Source organism: Phasianus colchicus, chromosome 1 (genome assembly GCF_987193195.1).
Source record: "Phasianus colchicus chromosome 1, bPhaCol1.hap1.1, whole genome shotgun sequence".
In the NCBI taxonomy this organism is placed as follows: Eukaryota; Metazoa; Chordata; class Aves; order Galliformes; family Phasianidae; genus Phasianus; species Phasianus colchicus.
The window spans coordinates 82,693,487-82,714,300 of NC_143436.1; the positions used below are offsets into that span (position 1 = coordinate 82,693,487).

The 20,814-nt window shown below is 44.2% G+C and overlaps 1 protein-coding gene across 8 annotated transcripts in view; it reads right to left on the reverse strand.

The window, feature by feature from the left end:
• VANGL1 (VANGL planar cell polarity protein 1) overlaps positions 1-20,814 on the reverse strand; it is a 43,139-nt gene that overhangs the window by 19,432 nt on the left and 2,893 nt on the right. For 4 of the 8 annotated variants that reach the window (XM_090150361.1, XM_090150372.1, XM_090150357.1 and 1 more), the window contains 4 exons: positions 19,539-19,677; positions 15,377-15,654; positions 13,450-13,576; positions 10,057-10,664 (listed from right to left, as the gene is read on the reverse strand). In XM_090150361.1, the coding sequence (XP_090006487.1) occupies positions 10,057-10,664; positions 13,450-13,576; positions 15,377-15,459 (818 nt within the window). In that variant the 5' untranslated portion in view covers positions 15,460-15,654; positions 19,539-19,677. Of the gene's footprint in view, positions 1-10,056; positions 10,665-13,449; positions 13,577-15,376; positions 15,655-19,538; positions 20,387-20,814 lie in introns of those variants that run through there. The other 4 variants (XM_090150377.1, XM_031613230.2, XM_090150356.1 and 1 more) reach the window with 2 other exon arrangements.

Below are 20,814 nucleotides of genomic sequence, written 5' to 3' on the forward strand. Positions count from 1 at the left end.
TATTAGATAACAGCATCAGCTGTTGAGTTCACAGTTCATCTTTGAAAAACATAGATAAAGTATTTGAGGGAAGCTTGACCTCTTTTAAAAGTGTGTACACACCTGAAGTTGCTCTTAGGACTGCAGGAGTTTTGAACAAGTCCTAAGGCACAGGGGGATGCGATCCTGGTCTCTAGCTGTTCGTGATTTTTTAAAAAAATCAGCTCAAGTGAAGCATCACCTTCTGAATAGATAAGCTGGGAATAATACCAAGAACTCCCTCTGCCTCAAGACTGGAATAGTCACTACGTGCAGACACAGAGTGCCCACTCCTAGAGCGCCCAGAAACCTTGCAGCAGCTGCACAAAATGCCCTGGATTACTGCTTCCAATCCCTGGTACCGATGTATCTGCAGTGATGCAGCAGTGATGTGTCTCCTCTCCCCATCACGCATGTATGCTAGAGCCTGAGCCTCTAAAAAGATAATTAAGAACACAGGAACCGTCACATACAGCAAGAAGTTTTTAAGAGACACATTTTCAGAAGATAATTTAAAGCTTGACCACGCGACATGAAAGGCCAGAGCTTACAGACATCTTGCATACACTATACAAGAACTCTTCAAGTTACTTTAATAGTTTCAAAGTACTTTTTTTTCTTTCTTTCTTTCTTCTTAATGAAAGCTAGGAAATGCAATTTAAATTCCAAGGAAACAACAGAAAGAAAGCATTCAAAATTTCTTTGGCAGCAAAACCAGCATAGCAACGGGACTTTAAGGTTAGATAGAGAGGCCTGCCCGGACACCAGCAAAGCCCTGCACATAAAAAAGTACCTGATCCAACCCATAGCTCTGCCCAAGCAAAGCTTCTCATTTTAAAGCCAGCAGCACCCAGAGATTCTGCAAATGCTGCTGAGGCTGTGGGAACATGATCCGTGCTTTCAGGCTGAGCATCCCCAACCCAGACCCAAAAAGGATGCACATTACCCTTCACTAACCTTTGACTTTTAGGGAACACAAACCAGCCAGCAGCCTTCACATTGCATTTTAAGTCCTTCCTTACATGACAGGAGCCTGTCTGCCAGAATGGCTCTCCCAAAAGCTTCAGCCAAAGACTCAACTTGATCTAAATGGTGCAAGCAAAATTTAAGCTTAGAGGTACACTTAAATGGCTGACTGCTGGAAGGGGGAATCAAGTTATAAGTGAAAATACTGCCCTCAGATTTGTGGCCAAAAAATCTTCAATTACCACCCAACTCCTTATTAACTCTTCCCTATTCCTTCAGGGTAGGTAGTTTCCAGTTTTCTTAAACATTATTTAGTTTCTGCTGTATGAGAACTGTAAATTCTTAATTTCTTACACTTTAAACAAAAGTGATGCCTCCTCCTTTCCCCCTAAGGACATACTCCTTTGCAGAATATTTGTATTTCACCATTCACCACAAAAACTGGCTGTTAAAGACTGAGGGGGTGGATTCTTATTTTTTTCTTCAGCATTTGAAGATAAAAGCATCTTCATGGCCACAAAATTTGTTCAGCAGCTTACAGAGACCATCTGTCTCTGTGGGTGGTACACAACGGCGACTTGGAGGGCAGAGACGGCGGGGGGGAAAGAAATTACATGGCAAATGCCTTAAGTACAGGGCAGGCTGGAGAGCCTGCTGTTGTACTGCTGGATACTGGTTGTTTAGAAAGATAAACCAACAAGAAAAAAAAATCCCCGCAGATGAAACCAGTGGCATTTCCTCCTCACCACCCCTTTCAGAAGGACAAATCCAGCAACTCCCCATTACAGCAAGTCATACTGTACTACTGTACTGGCCAGGGGAATTAATAATTGACTGCGGGCCCTCCGCTTACAAGCATGCTCGTAAACTTTTAAAGTATTAACTATTCAAAAAATGTGAGAGCGCTCCAGGGTGTAGCAATCACCCCGAGCTACCAGCCACTGCTTCTTGGTGCATTCACAGAAACAGAACACAATCCTTACCTAGGCTGTAGTCTAACGTGCCCAACTCCAAGCTCCTCTTGCAGAAAGATGCAGCACAGCTTGTGTGCACGGGTAATGTAAATGCAGATTGGTTTGTCCTGAAAACAACAGCCCAGGAGTTTGTGAGGGTTCGTGTTTATCTTGTTATTTTATTGGCACACCTGGGGCTCGTGAAATACAACTCTGTATTACTGCAGCACCTCACATAAGGCTCCCCACGTGTACAGCGGAGGGATGCACAGAAAAGCAAGCAAGGCAGCCAAGATCAAACAAGAAGAGGGGGTTAGGCAAGATGACTGTGGGCCCTTCAGTCTCTTGAACTGTCATCTTTATCAATGTTAAGAACAGCTCTGTGTGTAAAGCGATACATAAAGCCTTCTGAAAAGTATACACAGAGACAAGAGGCTAGAAAAACATACTCCTTTCAAGAAAAACAGAGCCCTATCAGACTTCACCACATCAGAAGTTCCCAGATGAGCAGTGCACGCAGTCAGAGATACTGATGGTCTATTCCAGATTTCCAACCCCACATCTAATGAGAAGCATCTGACACTACTGGAGCCTGCTGTTCACTACTGTCACAAATAAACATCCTTTTAATGAGGTGTTAGTCTGACCCAAGTAAGAAGTCCTTGCTGATCTCTGCTGGCAACACACCCCACACACCATCAGACAGACCCTCATAAAACAGAGGCACCACTGCTATAACTTATCCCCAGCATCAAAGCAGGCTTCCATCTGCACTGCAGGGAACAGCAGGCAGTATTACAGAGGCTGAGGGAAAATTTGCTTCTGCAGTTCCACCAGTACCTTCACAGTAACAGCAAACAGGCAATTCACTCTTGGTGGCACCATTCTCCTGGAGGCAAGTTTCTCAAGCCCAAGAATGGAAGGAAGTGTAGAGATTCAGCCCAGCTTTGGAGAAAACAGCCTGGGCTAAAACCCATAAAAAGGTGGTTGTAAACACCCAGTTATGTGAAATACTGCTAGGGACACTGGCTTGGAGGGTCATGTCTGACACCTCTCTTTGTCAGTGCTAAAGAAGCCGCTCTGGAGCATAGTTTGGTTTCTTCAGTAACTTCACACTTGAGGATGCAATTAACACCCATTTAGCGAGAACTTCTCGGGAGGAGAGAGTACTTAAGGCTGGTGCTCATCTGGCTGGGTGAAAGGGGAGGAGAAAAGACACTCAAACAAATGCTCAACAGGGTGCTTTGCGTGGAATTCAGGACTGAGAAAATGTACTGAGAAAGGAGGCTGATTTCACACAGGCTAGAGAGCATGGATGTCCAATCCTTTGGTTTGCCTGGGCCATATTGAGTGAAGAGGAATCGTCTTGAGTTATATCTATGAAGGCAGCAGAGAAAGTAATGCCTTGTAATTATTTCCATGGAAACTACAACCGATAAAAGAACACAATAACACTATTTAATAGAGCAAGTTCTCAGCCTCAAAATACTATTTTTCAACACAGTCACAATCATTTGCTACGCATTTTCACCAGCAATAAACAAGAGCCTGCATGCCACATCAATCTGCACAGTGGAGGTGCCCCAATACTGACACCTACCACCACTGCGCTCACATCCACTGCTTGGTCTCCATAAATGTTCAGCAAGCATCAACGAATGTCACTGGGGGCCATTTTTCCACATGGAGGAATTCAATGACACACCTTTGCTTCATATGCACTCCCATGTCAGATGCCATTCTGACAAACTGTCCCTCTGCTGCCATCTGTCACACGGCAACAACATGCAAGGGAATGTTGGTGGGAAGGCTCAATCTCTACTGCCATACCACCAACATCCACCCCTGATGTTGTGAGTCAACATAATAACATATCAGGCATTTTTTTCAGAGCACCTCTCAAATATATAATATAATTAATGTATATAAGTAACAATTTAAATAAGTTTTGTTAATGTTTTTTTAAATTAAAACACGCACAAAAGAGCAACAAAAACATAAAACTAGTAGCATATTTGACCCTGTCTTTATGAAACTAACACATCAGTCTGATTCCACGCACCAACATTTGGTTGGTGCTGAGGGGCCAGGCTGGGCAGCTTCACAGGAAGAACTGCTGCCATGACGGCACAGGGAAGGGACAGGCTGCACTATGATCTGGGCCAGGCCGCATGTGGCCCACAGGCTGCAGGTTGGACATGCCTGGGCTAGAGGCTCTGGTAACAGGACTGTTTTGCAAAGTAGCTCATTTGTGTAACACGCTGCTGTAGGGAGCTCCTGTAATTAAGGCAGTGGCACAGTTAATAAGATGTTTTGCTACAGAACAAGATACAAATTCACCTCAATCTCTCATCATAGTGTTTATCACACTATGGATAACGGCAAGGGTTGAAAGAGAAACGAGGGCCAGTTAGAGTAATTCCTCTATTCCTTGGGAAGGCAGGTCCAGCAAACCATGGGCAGGGTAGAAGGAAGGAGTGTGTAAGCCCGGACAGCGTCCAGCTAGGTTTATCACAGCAGACACAGCGTTGCTTTGCAGTCATACTTTTGACCACCCAACTGGAAACAGAAATAGCCTGCAAGTGCATGGGATCAATCACAATCAGAATGATCAATTTAATGAGATGCATATTAGGAAGCTCCTTCACCAGAATGCAGCAGGGTTTGTTTTAGCAGCTTTTCCCTCAGGCAAGATGACATCCAGCTTCCTAAACCCATAGTTAAGCTGATACATTTATCCATGCCGAAAAAACAGAAACAAAAGATGTAATGGAAACTTTCCTTCCTTTTAGAAGGTAGGGAGATTTTAGGACAGTACAACCGGGAGAGAAGCGTTGATAAAACTCCAGAAAAGTGCTCTCTATACAGCTGAAATGCTGACCAGGTTTTACTAATGAGAAGAATTTCACCCTTGATAAGGGGGACAACACTTAGCTCCTACAAAAAAAAAGACATGCAAAAGTGAGCTGCTGCATGAAGAAGCTTCTTCCCTTCTTCCCTTCATCCCCTATATACTACCTTACTAAGGAAAACTGCCCTGGTAGCACAAAGAGATGCACACAGAGACCTGTTAGACCTGTAAATACTAAGCCTAAAAAACACTTTTGTAATCAGTAGGTTCAACAGATACAAGAATGCCAACCTTGGATCAAAAGAAGCATCAGTTTCCACCACACAATTCTCTTCTCAGCTTTGTTTTGTACTGAACATAAGGGTTCAAGCACCACCTATGGAACAGCTGCTCCTCTGCCTCAGTTCAGCCAAGAGACAGACTCCCCTTCCAAAAAACACTTATGCATCTATTTTGTTTTGTGAGCCTGTACAAGCCACAAGATTTCTCAGTAAGATATGGCTAACTCCTGCAGGGAAGGTGCAGGCTCTTCAGAGACATACACCTGTTTCAAGGAAGCATCTGCTCTCTTCTTGTATTTTCAGACCACAACTCAGCAAATAGTCATCCAAATACAGACGGTAAACACAAAGATGGACAACGCTCTAACAGACATTTTCTACTACTTCTCAGTACTAAGCTTCTTTTGATTATATGGACAAAGAACATCAACCAGCTCATATCGGTCTGCAAAAGCTGTGTCCTGACTCAAGCTGTATGGAAGGTTCATAACCAACCTCCCTACTTGTCAGTTCAGAACAAACTATCATGGCCATGCTCCTCATATTAATACTTCAGGGAGGAGAAAAAACCCACTCACAGACATTTCTAACCTCAGAAAACCAAGACTATAACGGAGCCACATTCAGCCTATGTGTAGGATCAATAATTACCATGCACGTTTGAAGTAATTCACTTTCCTGAGTTGTCTAGACCAGCAAAGCTCTAGGGTGGGGAAAGACTATTCACTGGAGAGAAAAGGACTGCATCCAGCACTTGAACTTGAAGAGGAGGGTTTTCTCCAGCAACTCCTTATCTACATTATTTCTGAGCCATCCAGAAGGAGCTGAATTATGGACGACAGATGTCATCCACGTCCCAATAACAGCAAAGCAATCAGCCTTTCAACAGGAAAGTTATCTACTGTCACTCTTCCCCACCTTTGTTCCCTTTGTTCTTGCTTCCAAAATTCTCACCAGTATCCCCACCCAACCTCTCCTATGTTTTCCCAGGCTTTACTTTCCCATATCTACTCTCTCTTCCCACCTCTTTGTCCATCCATACCCCCATAAAGCACTCCCCCCACATGGCAACCCCTCCTACTAGGAGCAGCAGAGCAGTCAGTAAGTTGAGACTTGGCACTCTGTTCACAGGGACTCCAATTTAATTTTTACCTCCCCTCGCCAAACCCTGAATCACTGCCAAAGGGAATGCTCATTTTGGCAGCTAAAGTCTCCCAAAAGAAAAGTTGTAGCCAAAGTGCTGGAGGTGGGACCAAGCCAGTCTATTAATAGGTTAATTACAATATGAGTTTGGGGAACTACTCCCAAATATGCTTACCCTCTTGGACCCAAGGCCCTCAGGGGTGGAATGGAACATCAAACTCAGCACATTCAACTTCTTAACTGCAGTTGGAGCCAAGGAGGGTGGAAAATCCAGTCCATACTCTACCCAGCAAAACCTACAGTTTTACAAAAGAGCAGCTAAGCTGTTGTTTTCTTCCTTTCTCTCCCAGACAGTTTCCTCACACTTAGCAACTCTCTGCCATGTTAGAGAAGAGGCAGAATTTGAAAGCCTGCACCTTTGACTGAAAAGGTACCAACAGTTTTGCCATGGAAACAATTCAGGGCTACTCAACTAAGCAAAACTGCACAAGATGTCCCAGGAGTCTTCTCACTACCAGCCTCTGGAGCCTGTTGGGACTGCTGAGGATGGAAAACTCCGTGGCCCAAAACTTTGAGATGCTTGGGTGCACAACGAGGACTAAACAACAGACCAAGGCAACAACATTTTGATTTCAGAAGGAAATCAGATTCTACACCTGTTGAAGCATGCTTCCTCCTTCCAGGCAGCAGGCCACAACCTACATATGACCCCTTTAAAAGGATTGGGGCAAGGCAAGCATACACAAGAGTAAACAGAAAGAGCCCACTGGCAGCAACAAGCAGCATACACATACTCCATCACAGCCGTGACTATCTCTCCAGTACATCCACAAGACTGCTTCTTCAGTCCTCCTGAACATACTGCCTTTGTGCATCTCAACCATCAGACCTCATGTTCCAGTAGAGTAAACCAGTCAGATGTAGAAGGCAGCCCTCTATGACATATCATGGACAAGCACATAAGAGACTTCACAGACACTTTGCAGATTATGCTACAAGGGTGTTTCAGTTGCCAAATTTCTCTTGTTTTGCACGAACACCTTGCAATCCTAAGCTGTAAGAAGATGGAAACAGGAATTTCAGTCATTTCTTATAGTGCTTATCACACTGAGGTCATGCTCCATATCAAGTCCAGCTGCTTGTGCCATCTGCACACAAATAACTCTCCTTCTGCAAAAGAGAGAGATGAAGAGAGAATGTGTTCTTCCTTGTCTGTGAGACACTTGGCTTCTAATCAGATCTTCAAAGTCTTACCTCTACATTAGCAAGGATGTTAAAAACAACAGGCTCAAAAACATGTTACACAGCTGCCAGAAACTCAGGAAAAAGCAGCACTAGCTTCCCATTCTTAGACATGCTTGGCAACTCTTCTCTCTAACATAAGATGCTGCTGAAGCATCTACATTTTGCATGGTTTGGATTCAGTGTGCCAAACAAAATTGCAAGCAGCTTGCCAACAAACGAGAAATTATTAAGTTTTTCATACATCGCAGATTTTATTAGTCCTTGCTGCCCTCACATCACCTAAGGCATTCCAAAATCTTTCTGTAAAGAAAAAACTGCTGCAGAGAGAACACTGTTTCTAACAGTAGTGCTATTAAGGCCTGGATTCTCAAGCAAATTCTTTGTCTACAAAGACACGGTAGCCCATATGGTGTAATGTGATAGAAAGCATAACTAGATGGCAGAGGTCTTAGGCTACAGCAAGTGAGGATCTGCTTAGACGTGATAGCAGTAGGCACAGAAATATGAAACTGCTTACCTTCAGAGGGTCTGTAAGGTCCTCAGATAAGCAGGGATCTCCAGATGAGATCCCTCACCTCCACTGCCAACTGTTAGTTGAGGTCTGGGAAGGGGTGGATCTTGGCTCCATCCCTTCTGGTCACTCAGGTGCACTGCATCTGCCTGAGTTCCCTGAGTAGGACCTGCCTTCCACCTAGGTACTCATTGCTGACACATGGTTAAAGACAGACAGGTAGACTTTGGCAGAAGGAGGATCTTAATTCCTCCGAACACAAATCAACAGTCAACTACCACACAACCATCAAACCCTCTCAAGCCAAACCTGCACTTGGTGTGTATATGTAGGCATACACATGCAAATACTGAATTCTCAGTGCACAATTCACTTTTGTGAGAATTGTCATGGCACCCTCAAGGCACAAAGCCACAGTACAAGGGAGCTCTTTGATAGCTCCCTCCATTTCCCTCCACTTTTAGATTAAAAAGATACCATGAATCTGCCACCTACCACAGAGGAGTTTGCATGTTTTAAAATAAATAAATGAAAAAAAATCAGCAGAGATTGCTCTGTTTTTTAAACTCCAAAGCTGACCTCTGGGTAAAGCAACTGGAGTGCTTTTATTACAAAAAAGAGACTCTGCCTCACATTTTATGATGGAGAACCAGTAGTGTCCAGATCTGGTTCACATAAGAGACCACAGGCCTTCCTGTTAAGCCAGGATCAGCATCCAGGAGTCAACTCCCAGACTTGAGCTTCAATCACTAAATCTGCTTCAAAGCAATTCCATTGCTAAGCTAATAACTGGAGACTGTTCCTACATCCACTTAAACCAGCAGACACTAATCTCTCCATCTGCAATAAATATGCATGCCATAGGGGTCTGGACAAGATAAGTGGAGCAGATGTTTAAGCATGCATACAGTCTGGGGAATCAGCTTCAGAGCTGACAGGGCACAGGAATCAAGAAATTTCTAGACATCTTCACATGACACAGGAACTAAGGAGACTGAGATACTCATTCTTTGTTTTATCTATGTGGAGAGAAGCATTAACCCCAGGAGAAAGGCTGAAGCAGGTATGCATAACACCTCAAACACTCCTAGATACATCTGACCCATCAAACTGGTCAACAACAATGACAAAAAGAGCAGGTATCATCATTAATCAGGACCAAACCAGGCGCAGTACAGTACCACAAGAAAACGAAAACACAAACAAACAAATAGCCTGTATCTACATGTGCCCCATTACTCATTAAAAATATTGTTCTTCAGTGTTCAAGCTGCTGGAAAATTCTGGCTGCACTAAGGCTGCTTCAGAAGATGTTTCCCTGCAAGCCAGTGCAAAAACATAGTCAGCTGCTGACCTCAGAAAAGAAGGGGAGTTCCAGGCCACTGAAAGCATCCCATGGTGTAGCTTCATGCTTCACCCTTCAAGATAGCTCCTACTTGACACAAAAACAGGTGTCAGAGCTCAAACACCTGAAAGCAAACATTTCAGCCAGTCGCCAGCACCTCACACAGGATCTGAATGGCAGTGCTAAGTCTAATGCAAGGAATGTTTATTCAGGTTTCTTCCACAAGTCCTGGCTGCACAGGGGAGGACAGACAAGATGTGTTCTGCATTTTAGCACATTAAGTTGCTGAATATTTTCTTATTTCCCTCAGCCCCTGCAACGTGAATGCAAGGAACCTGCTGGCCAGTCAAGAGGCTCTGAAGGGTGATGTTTTGACAGCACATCAGAGGGCATCTGGTCCATGAGCACAAACTAGCCTTAGCTACATCAGGAAGCCTCTCCTCTTTACTCCAGCAAGGAGACAGAGAAGGCCTTTAAATAAGCGCCTCATTGGGCTTCGCCCAGTGACCAGCCTAAAGTTGAGCTATCAGCTCTTTTCATTCTCTGACTGACTCAAGGGATGTTTATTCAAGTTTCCGAAGCAAGGACAGCCCAATCCAATTTGGTAGCATCCAAGAGACTAGGATTCCTCTGGGGGAAGACTCAGAAACAAATGACACCATATAAACAAATGCAGTTGGTGCTTCCTGCTGTGGCACAGCCACGTTTATCTACACCGCTGGACTCCAGTGGCTTGTACCTACCTCAAGTGCCCCAAGCTGTAGTATCGTGATTCTCCATCTGTTGAACGAACAACCTTGACAGTAAACATGGGCTGCAGCTGCCGTAGCTCTAGCAGGACAATGGCCAGGTAGTGAATGAAGAGCAGCGCATCCACCAGAGACACTGCATACTGCACTATTCCTTGGTAGTTGGTGTCCTTTGAGTCCAAGATACGAACGCCATAAAAAAGCCAGTAGGAAAACACAAAGAGGAAGATGAGGACCATCAAGAGGGCCCGGAACACAAACACCCTTGGTATGTCTGCCTTGGGCTGGCGGAAGAACAGAGCCCAGGTCCCAATCAGAAGAATGAGGAGTTTAAATGCCACAGAGATGAACAGTCCCTCACAGACAGTACCACACGGCTCCAGATCATCCCGCCATAGGATCTGGGGCAACAGAATGAAGGCGATGGGGGTAAGGAAGACGAGGAGTCCAAGAACAGCTGCCACTGTTAAACCAAGGTAACGTTTGCAGTCCAACCCAACGCTGTCCTCCAGATCTTTACTGATCCTGGCTATGTCCTCCTGGGAAATGCTGTGCTCAGAGGTACCTGTGATTGCTGTTGTGGTCTCACCCCAGTTGTCATCCTATGAGAGGAAGAGAGAAACAACAACAACAGTGAAACAATCGGGTTATTTCTTCCAGGTCTTCTATTTTTCTTGCCTGGGAAAGGCTTATAATGTGAGACTTAAATCTTCTACGTAAAAGCAACGGCTTCAAAATATTGAACAATCAACCCTGAAAATTAATAGGATTCAGTCCTAATCAGTGACTATTAATGCTGAGTGGTAAAAACCTGTAACTGTAGAGCAGGTAGCTCAACTTTCTTTGCCACTCAGTACATCTCAGAAATTCTTTTTCAGTACACCTAAGTGTGTAATCACACACAATTAGTACTTAAGAACTAATAATACAACATAACTCTTGGAAACTGTAGTAATCATCAGGTCCTACACAGAAAACAAGGATTAGCACTCTGCCAGCCCATGTAGTGGGCTGTAGTGCAAGTGCATCACAGAATCACCTGGAAGGGAAAAATCCATTTCAGTGTTTCAAGCCAACCGCAGTCATTACACAATCATAAACAAGTTCACACATTGTTTTTCCATCTGTAAGAGGAGCAATTGCACTTCTAGCAAGTTATTCTACCTTTTCTTTTATTCTCCTCTACAGTAGCATAGTTCTCAGTGGCTAATAAATTCGACTAAAAGTTAAATTTGAAAAAAATCACAGGTAGTCACTGAAAATATTTTCTGGTATGATGCTTTAAACTTACTACACTGTGAATATAATCAAGCTTCAGATTACAAAAGGCTTTCAGAAAGCCTAATTTCTTTCCTTACTTATTTCAAAGGACTTCTGCAAGCTAACACTTCCGCCCCATGATGCCTTCAATTGCTACTTCTTGGTACTGGCACAGCCAAAGAGCTGTACTGACAGATGTGGGTTTGGGATTTGACTCACAGTTGCTGTTGAAGTGACTCATACCCAAGAAGACTCCTGGTACTTCTCACAAATACGTACCAAACAACGTCAATGCACATGTTTTGCTGCTTGGCACCCAACACCTTTGTAGCTCAAGGCTCATTCAGAAGTGCATATTTCGCTTTTGCTCTCACCCTCCCAAATCTTTATTTCTGCTGCTTCGGTCATTTATAGGATTTACACGTTCTCTCAGACTTTGGCAATGACATATGCTGAGGCAAGCACTTTGTTTTAAAGAAACAGACATCATTTTATACACAAGACACAACACTTATAGACATGAGTGCTGCAGGAACGTAAGACTACAGGGTTTCCTACTTACCACAGCACTTGAATATAAAGCATTTTTCACCTCTTTATAAAAGCTACAGGAAAGAGTCTTCAAGAACTTTTGGGAGAGCATTGGACAGAAGCAGCAAGACTGCTGTGAACAACTTTGGTAAATTCAGTTCCAATGCACTTCAACACCTCTCTGCCTACAGGAGTAGGGTTTTGAGATAGACCAACCACAAACAGACAGTAACTTAAATTAATCTAAGGGTTTTTTGAGTCACTCCTCATCAAAGCAGAGAAGAGATGCCTGTACTGTAAGATTTCCTGAAAGGGAGTGTAATCATGTCTCATTTCCCTTTTTGCCCACGTCTCCAGTAAAACAATCTAAGCATTTCAAGTATTTTATACATAAGTATTAAATAGCTTTGCATGATTTCATCCTTTTGATCGACTGAGAAGCTGTGCAGAACAGAGAAGGGACAGAAACACCACAGTAGCTTAAGGCTACAGCTCAGAAGAAAACAAGCAACTCTAGTCCCAGTTTACAACTTCAAACAGTTCCTCCCATTCTCAATGGCACAAATATCAAAATCATGCAGTTACATGGAAATATAAGTCTAAATCTAAATGGTACAAGGTTGCTGAATCCAATCCAAGGCACTCTGCTTCTCGAGAGAAAAGTCTTGCTCATGTATCAGTTCAATTTCCTTTGACTTTAAAATGCATTGAGGAAGCCTGCATGAAAAGGCCTAAAAATTTGCCAGAATGTTTACACATCTCAAAGTAAAAGCTGGGGCTCTTGAAAACAAATACTTGATTACAAAATATTAAATGGAAGTACATTAAGTACACCTGTACATGAATACTGTTGTAAAGGCTATCATATGCAATCTGAATAGAAAGTTGGCAATTTTGTTTTGAAAGAATGAAGATGGAGCCCCATAGCCAAAAACAAACACACCAAAAATGCAACCAGGAAGCAAGGAAACATCCTGCATTCTTTGTCTTGCAGCATCAGTCATTCTTTGCCAATGAATACGCACCTTCACATTAACTGCTAGAGCAGAGAGTGTTGGATCCATCCCAGATGCAGTCTAAAATAAGCATTCTTATTTATTAATAATGATATATTAGTTTCATGGAGTTTTGAGGGTTTTTTCCCCTAAATTTCTAGCTATTTTGCACTACCTTTATACTTCTTGCCTCCTTTCCTTATAAGGGGATCCTGGCCCTAACATTTTACACTACGAACCCATGCAAATCCCGTTTAAAGACAGAAGTGTACACACAGGTGAAAGGCTTGACCTGAATATTGCACAGCGAGATGATGGAAACACATGTTTCTATAGAGCTTGGCAGATAACACTCTCTGGAGACAGAAGCAAATTAGTGCCCCAGGGGTAAGTCATGTCAGCGCTGGTGCTGTCAAAAGCAATGCTCTCAGGAAAGACACAGCTGATGAGACCTTAGTGTAATGCATGAATAAACAGTAGCCAGGTCATGGTAGCGTACTGACAGCATGCAAGCAACATGCCTCTTCCTATTCACGTGAGACAAAGTCATAGGCTCTGTTCCAGAAATCATGCTACACATTTAACTTCTCTGCCTCCTTACCTGGCCCTCCTCTGTTCGAGAGGCGTCGTTCCCGAGCAGCGGTTCTGCAGGAGGTGTCTGGATAGTGACGGACTTCTCAGACCGACTGCCATCTTTGCTTCGTGGTGATTTGTGCCTGTCCCGACTCCTTTTCCAAACAGAGCAAGAGAAGAAGAAAGTTACCAAAGAGTTTCTGGAACACAGCTTGGAACCTTTAACTTATTTGCAGCAGGTGCCCGAAGAATTTGGTTTTAGTCATGCTTGCTCACCTCTTGATCAACACTGATTTAATTTGCAATAAAACAAGCTTCAAAAGAGGAAGAAAGTGACCTTGCCCAAAGCAGCACACAGCCCCATAGCTGGGGCAGTTTAACTGGTCAGTTACTGAAGAGGGTCACCACGGGGACAAAGGCACATCCCTACCATCTCAACTCTTCTTAAAATGGCTTCTGCCAGTGCTCGAAAGGGAAGCTTGCATTCCCCCAACAACTGACAATATGATTTGGGACTAATTAGTCTACACAGCTCTCCACCTCTAATCAGGGACACGCAGAGGTAACACAAGGAAACCTCAGTTCCTACAGGTTGTAATCTTGTCAGCTGGGATCTCAACACTATAGGACAATTGGCGATGTTTATTTGCATTCCCAGCTAACTTCTCACAAAGAGAGCATCAATGAAAGCATCAAAAAGAACATCAATGGCAGCAGAGCAGTACTCACTGTCAGACTACCTTTGTAGACCTCAGGGTTTCTAATCTGAGAATGCCCCAAAATGAGTTAAGCCTGACCAACCTGCTTGACAGTACTTCCCTCCCATTTCATACCTGAACAGGGAGGCAGCCTTTGCACCAGAGACCCTCAATGTACCCAGACACTGGTTAAAGCCCAGGGGTGACCAGGGTCCCAGCTCTGGGTTGTGGTAATCCCAAAAAAGGTTTCATGATGAAACTTCCTTCTGTTCGCAATAAGAGGTTCTAGAATTTGGTATGCTGTTTTGAAAACCTGTAAGACATCTTTCCACACTGCATTCTGAACTTCAAAGAGCAATCCACACTGGGGCATGGATTGGGGATGTTAAAGGAAAAGGTGTTGGACAAAGGGAAGAAAGACAAACGAGATACTCTATTCAAGAACTGGACTGCCAGCAAAGAGGCTATATCATGGAAGAATTTTTTTTTTCCAACCATGAGGGATAACTGCTTCTGAAATGCAAAGTTATTTTGGAACAACTCAGTTCCAAGTTACAAAGACCATAGATGAAACCAGTTTTGCTTGTAAAACTAATGATGAAGATTAAAAAAAATAAAAGAAGAAAAAAGGAAACAAAAAAAGAAGAACAAGCATATTTTCCAAGTAATTGGATGTCTTAGAGTAAGAGGTTTTTTGATGGCACTGAACTACCAAAACAGAAAGAGGACTTGCTATTCAAGCTCACAAAAGCCTGCCTTCAAATCCAATCAATGCGATAAAGGACTTGTTGTGGACTCAAGCACCACTTAAGTTCTATTAGAAAAAAACACCACCAACAAAGAGAAGTCAGGAGGATGGGGAGGGGAAGAAAGGAAGCCTTATTGTTACACAATAAAGAAATGGTATCAGAATAGAAACAAGTGGCAAGTATCAGTTTAGGAAGTCTGACACATCTCCCCAGAGACTCTATTCATCCCTCACACTTTAAAGCAAAGTGATTTTTTTTTCCTTCGGATGGGGCTTCTCCCATTTTTCTAGCCATATGCAACCCCAGCACACAACCAACAGTTTGAATGTCATTAAAATAATGGCATAATTGCTTCCTATCTTGTCACTGGGTTCCTCTGGAGAATCCTCGGCATGCATCGCCTCTAGAGCTGTAGCCCCGTTGATTACATCCTGGCTTACATTTTTTTTTTCCACAGGACGCATCCTAGCTTAAAGCAGCAAGTAATTAAAAATAAATATTTCCTTACCCTTGTCTGTGGGCTTTTTTGGAGTGACCTGAGTAGTGGGAGTATCCCGAATACGTCGATTCTGTATCCATTGCAGCAGACATGGGGTCCACAAGGATTTTGTTTAGAAGACGAGTTCTTGGTGCTCCTGAGGTGGAGTCCGTGATAAAAGTGCTTTCCTGAGTACTCTTTGCTTCCCAGTCATTAGTGAGGCCTGGTCCTTGGGGAGCAAGTGCACTTCACTTGCAAGGAGTCCTTCCAGAGGCAGGAGGGAGGGAGCTCTGCTCCTCACGATCGGCCTAGGAAAAACAAATAGGCATGCTAAGCAAAGCAAAACAGCATTCACACTGTGTTAATTCCCTCACCCCTATCCACCTGGCCACATGTCACTAGCTCATCACACCATGCCCAATTTGCAACCTCACCCCAGCTGATATCTCTGTTTCTGGACTGGAGACACAAAGCTATTTGCAGAGCTTTAAATAAGCTGGTAGACATCTAGTCCATTTATCCAAAAATCTGAACAGCAATCTGAAACAGCTTCAATCACTTGCAGAAGACCTTCGAGCCTTGGTGAAGAATGAACATCCTGGACACAGATACTCAGCCCTAGAAAAGATACTGGGCTTGACTTCCACATGCCCATTACACACATCCCAAATACCAGCAGGTTCAGAATGACAGCAGTATACTCTGCTGCTCCTGAGGGAAGGGATGGGGGTGTGTGTGACTATCCTAGCAGAAATGCTGCAAACGATCAGACCACCGTGTCTGAACCTGCTTTGTTTTCATAGCTGCAAGGTGTGCCCATTTTACAAGCATTTGCTACTACACAATCGATGGCACAGTGAGTGCCTCCATTCCTTCGCAACCTCTGCCTCCAAAGCTAATTTGGGCCTTGAAGAACTAAATTTTATTAAAAGTTATAGCTATATATACACATACTAATCGCACCAGGGAGAGTTGATTAGAGATCATAACTGGCTTATATGGGCCAACATTTCTTGTGGCACATCTCCATTTGGAACAGAAGCTTAAGTCCTATCTGCAAAGGGCAGAAGAGAGCTGTCTGTTTTGGGATGGGAACGTGGTAACAACAGAACAGCCTGTAGTAGTTACATGCCAAGAACTTTGAACCCTGTGGAAAAAAAAAAAAGGCAGACACCCAGTTACTTCCCAATTCTGTATTCTGCATATGTCAAGAAGGAAAACAGAAGAATGAGGAACCAGCCAGGGCAGAATTAAGCGCAGTGGCACAGTGCAGGGTTTGACATGGAGCAGCACTCTCCCATGCCTTCTGCCAGACCGCTGCCCTGAGCCAACACCAGCAGGCTACAAGCATGTGGAAGTCTGAGCAGGCAAAAGACTCCTTTAAATAAAATTAAGTCCCTCCATTTCTCTCTGCTCACAACGCTTTTTAAAACTGTTAGCAATAAAAGAGTCAACAACTGCTTTCCATCTTCTACCTTCCCAGAGAAGAACAGCAACAGAAACCAAGCCTAATACTAGGCCGGCTCCCCTTTCCAGCCACAGAATTCCTGCACCAACACCTCCAGAAAAGCTTATGAGCAAGCAGAGAGCCCTCTGCAATGCACAAACCCTGCTTAAGAGCCAAGTCTAGGCTCCGCAGGCTTCCTTGGCCCACAGCATGATGTGGAGTTGCAGGCATTTACCTGAAGCTTGGGCTCACCAGGGCTCTCAGGAAGGAGGTGGCATTGGGGAACCTCTGTACACATCTATTCCTTGGCTGTAAGGGAACATCATGCCACAAAAAGCTCCTCAAAGGAAGCACAGAATTTATGAAGGACAAACAAAAATGGAAACATAATGCCTGGTTCTGGAAGGGAAGAATGATGATGAATTAGTCTAAATACAGGCACAGCAAAAAACAAAGCCAAGGCACGGCACAGTTTGAAATACAGCATCATGACTGTAACAGGAACTAAAATCCTCCAGTCAGGGAGACATGATGCAACACATTAACTCCCCAGATTTCCACACAGCTTGGAACTTATGGCTCCAGCAACAGGCCAGGACTCAGAAAAGCTGGTTTTTAGCTCTGTTCTGCTAGGCCACCTCAGAAAAATCCTTTCCTCCACGCTCCAAAAAGCACTATTAGACCAACAGAGATGAGCACTAAAGAACCTTGTGAGCACTAGGCGCGGCAGATCAGGAATACTCTCGCAAACACAAGAGGTGTTAACAAGTACTATGGGATTAACCCATTCAATGTGGCATTACTAGAGAGAGAGCGCAACCATCTTCACAAACATAGCAAAGCCATAGAGGAGGTTTCAAAAACCAAGGAGGTTTCAACACGTGCTTTTCCTCCAATTACTTCATCTTTTTTCCCCCCAAATCCCAGACAGAAGACTCAGAGCTAGAGATGTCACAGAATATTTCAGCAGATAGAAACTGCTGTGAAAAATGCCCAGGCTTTCTAGACAGGAACCGCAAGCACGCAGTTCCAGTTTGGCAGTGGGGGAAGCAAGGCAGCACTGGGCACGGGAAGCAGCCTCACAGTAAGACTAACATGGGAGCATTGAGGCAGGCTGGATCATGCCAACTTTCATTTTCTCTGTAAACAAGACCAACGGTTTTGACATAGCTCTGTGAAAAGTCAACAACCAGGCCACCAAAAAACGTTAAGCCTCCTGGACTGCAGTCAAAAGCAATGTGATGAACTCAGGAACTCGGCACCACCTCTCGCCCCAGCTGCAGGACGCAATGGGGGCTGAACAGCTCTTCCCACCACGGCAACTGGGAATAAAACAAACCTGCTCAACCTCAGCTGGAAAAAGCAGAAGATGCCTGGCTTTGTCTGGTGCCTAACTGAGGCTGACCTTCAGGACGGCTTCCTAGATTTGTCCATCAGAAGATAGCCTAGACTGCAAGCTCATTCCAGATAGAATGAAGCAAAGAATCTAAGGTGGAGGTGCATAGCCTGCAGGGAGAATCAATCCAGGTACACTCTCTGCAGTCAAACCAAGCAGGGCACCTACCTCCCGGTCTACGTCATGGCAGGAATGGGGCTAGCCTTACCCCAAGAAAGCTTCTGGCATTGCTGGGAAGGAGGTGGGGAGCCCCCATCAGTTGGGGCCTCATCCCTCCAGAAACAAGTGTGAATGGGTAGCCCAATCCAGTTAATTCAAACAGCTTCACAAGAGATCACTACACCTCCTGCAAAAGGCATGGTCTGTTTGCAGAGCACCTGGCCCCGTGTGAAACAAAGCTCCTTTGGCTTCAGGGTACAGCTGCACTGTACTTGGGTTTTGACAGGAAAGACGGTGTAAGCACCTCCCAGCTCCGTACCACAGTTCACCACTCTCAGTTGTGTCAACACAATCCTCACAGAGCAAACAGCACCACTGTAAGGAAGGAAAAAAAATAATCGTAATCTCCCCTCCCTACCTCACCACACTTTTGTCTTGGATCCTTTCTGTGACCCAGTTCATAGCACAGCACCAAAGAGCAAAACCAACCCCGCGATGGAAAGTGGCAGAGGCAAACACCTAGAGGGTGGAAAGGATCTCTCCTCTGTTCAAACAAACGTGTTGTGCAAGCGCACACTTTGCTGCCAGTAGTATGGCTGAGACTCTCACTGTGCCTTTCCCTCACTCACAGATGAAAGAAGGAAGCTGCTGATTTCATCTTACTGTGAACTCCTTGATGGAAACAATGCTAAGGAGGCCCCAGAGGAGATTTAGGGATCCCAGTCAGTCTGGCAAGAAGCATGGCCGAATCCTGCACCACAGGGAAGAAATGTAGTTATCCCAAGTATTGAAGAGATCACTGTAATTACGGTTTCTACACAGCTATGCAACTCATTGTAACTCCCTCTTTTCATTTGCACATAAATCTCCCCCAAAAAAGTTCTTTTGAATTGCTATTTTCCATGCTGGGAGCCCAATTCCATTTCCAGTGAAGTTCACTTTGTGATCATCTTCAAGGCAGCACAATTTGGCTCCCGGCCCAAGGGAAATTTAAAGGAGCAAGTTACATCTTTAAATCAAAGAGGGCAAACGCAAACAAGAGCTTTCTTTTACATCCCATGCTTTCCCAATGGATTTCCCCCTGTGGAGCTGAGGCAAACAATTCCATCCCAGCCTAGCTTTGAAACCTTCGTCTGTGCAGTTTCATTCTTACCCAGTTTAGATCTTGCAACCTATTGGAGTCAACTTACCCATTTGTGCATGGAGTTTCAAATATCCAGAAGAGTCATATGGAGTTACATATATCCAGAAGCAGAAGCAGCCACCCGTGCCCACAAGTACGTGTGCACCTTCGGTTCAGCACACTGCAGGCCTCACTTCTACAGTAGCCTAAAGAGCAAAGGATGCCTGCTAGCCATTGCGACGAGCAGATTAAACAGATTAAACATGCAGAACCTCAAGAGCCATGCTAAGGGACAGCATCAGGCTTCAGGAGTAGAAATAATTAAAAGATTGCTAGACAGTCAGGAAACATTCCAGAGGCAGCATTGACTCGGCAGTTACAACATATTCCTGTTATTCACCTCAAAAAAACGACGTAATTCACTGCATTCAACTGCACACATAGAAAGATCTATGAGCAATGCCACAGGAACCTTTTGCTTTTGAATTTCCTGAGCGGGCCCCAGTCCAGCAACGTGACCTGTAAGCACAAGAGTTCACCCATACTGATCTACTTGCAGAGCCAAGGCTCTCCGTTAGGTTTAACTGCCAGCAAGCTCTTGGAAGTAGTTGTTTTGGAAGAAGTTTTTCCAAAAGCTTATATACTTCTGCATGTCATTAAATACGTTTCAATCTAGCCTTGAAGTAGGTAAACCAGGGCCTTCGCTCTATGGTGGCGGCTCCTGATTTGCAAGCCCCTCATCCTAAAAATAAATGTTTAGCAGTCAGCAAATCTAAGCCCTCTAGCAATGTGTTCTCTTTTCTTCACTGCTCACAGGCTCCTTAGAAACAGTTCACAGACCCCTGGGAATTCCCAGCCCCTGGGCTGAAAGCCATTAGTCCATGACATGGATATTTCAAAAAGAAAAGAAAAGCTATTTAATTTATTGGAGTGATCTACCTGCACGTTAATCATAACATGCAATAACGCAGACCTGAAAATTTAGTGGGGTTATCTCAATTGAGAACAAAAATGCCTGAACAAAACCACTACCGTGGGAGCAGCGTTTCCAACCACATCACCTCAACATACAGCCGATGTGGGACCCATCAGTCAAGCCCTTCCCAGGAGGATGCCCTATGCCCACTATAAGAACCACATCTGTGCTGCCCAAGTTTGTGAAGCACACGAGCAGCATCCAAGTCATCAATCATGCAAATTACACCTTTGTCCCTAATTTGTCAGAGTAGTACAAGGAGTGCAAGCTTTCACATCTCCCACGTTAATGGACCTCCAAAAGCACTTCTCAATCCCAGAACCGTGCAACGTGGTACAAAATACTGTTTTCTTGTTATTCCAGAGCA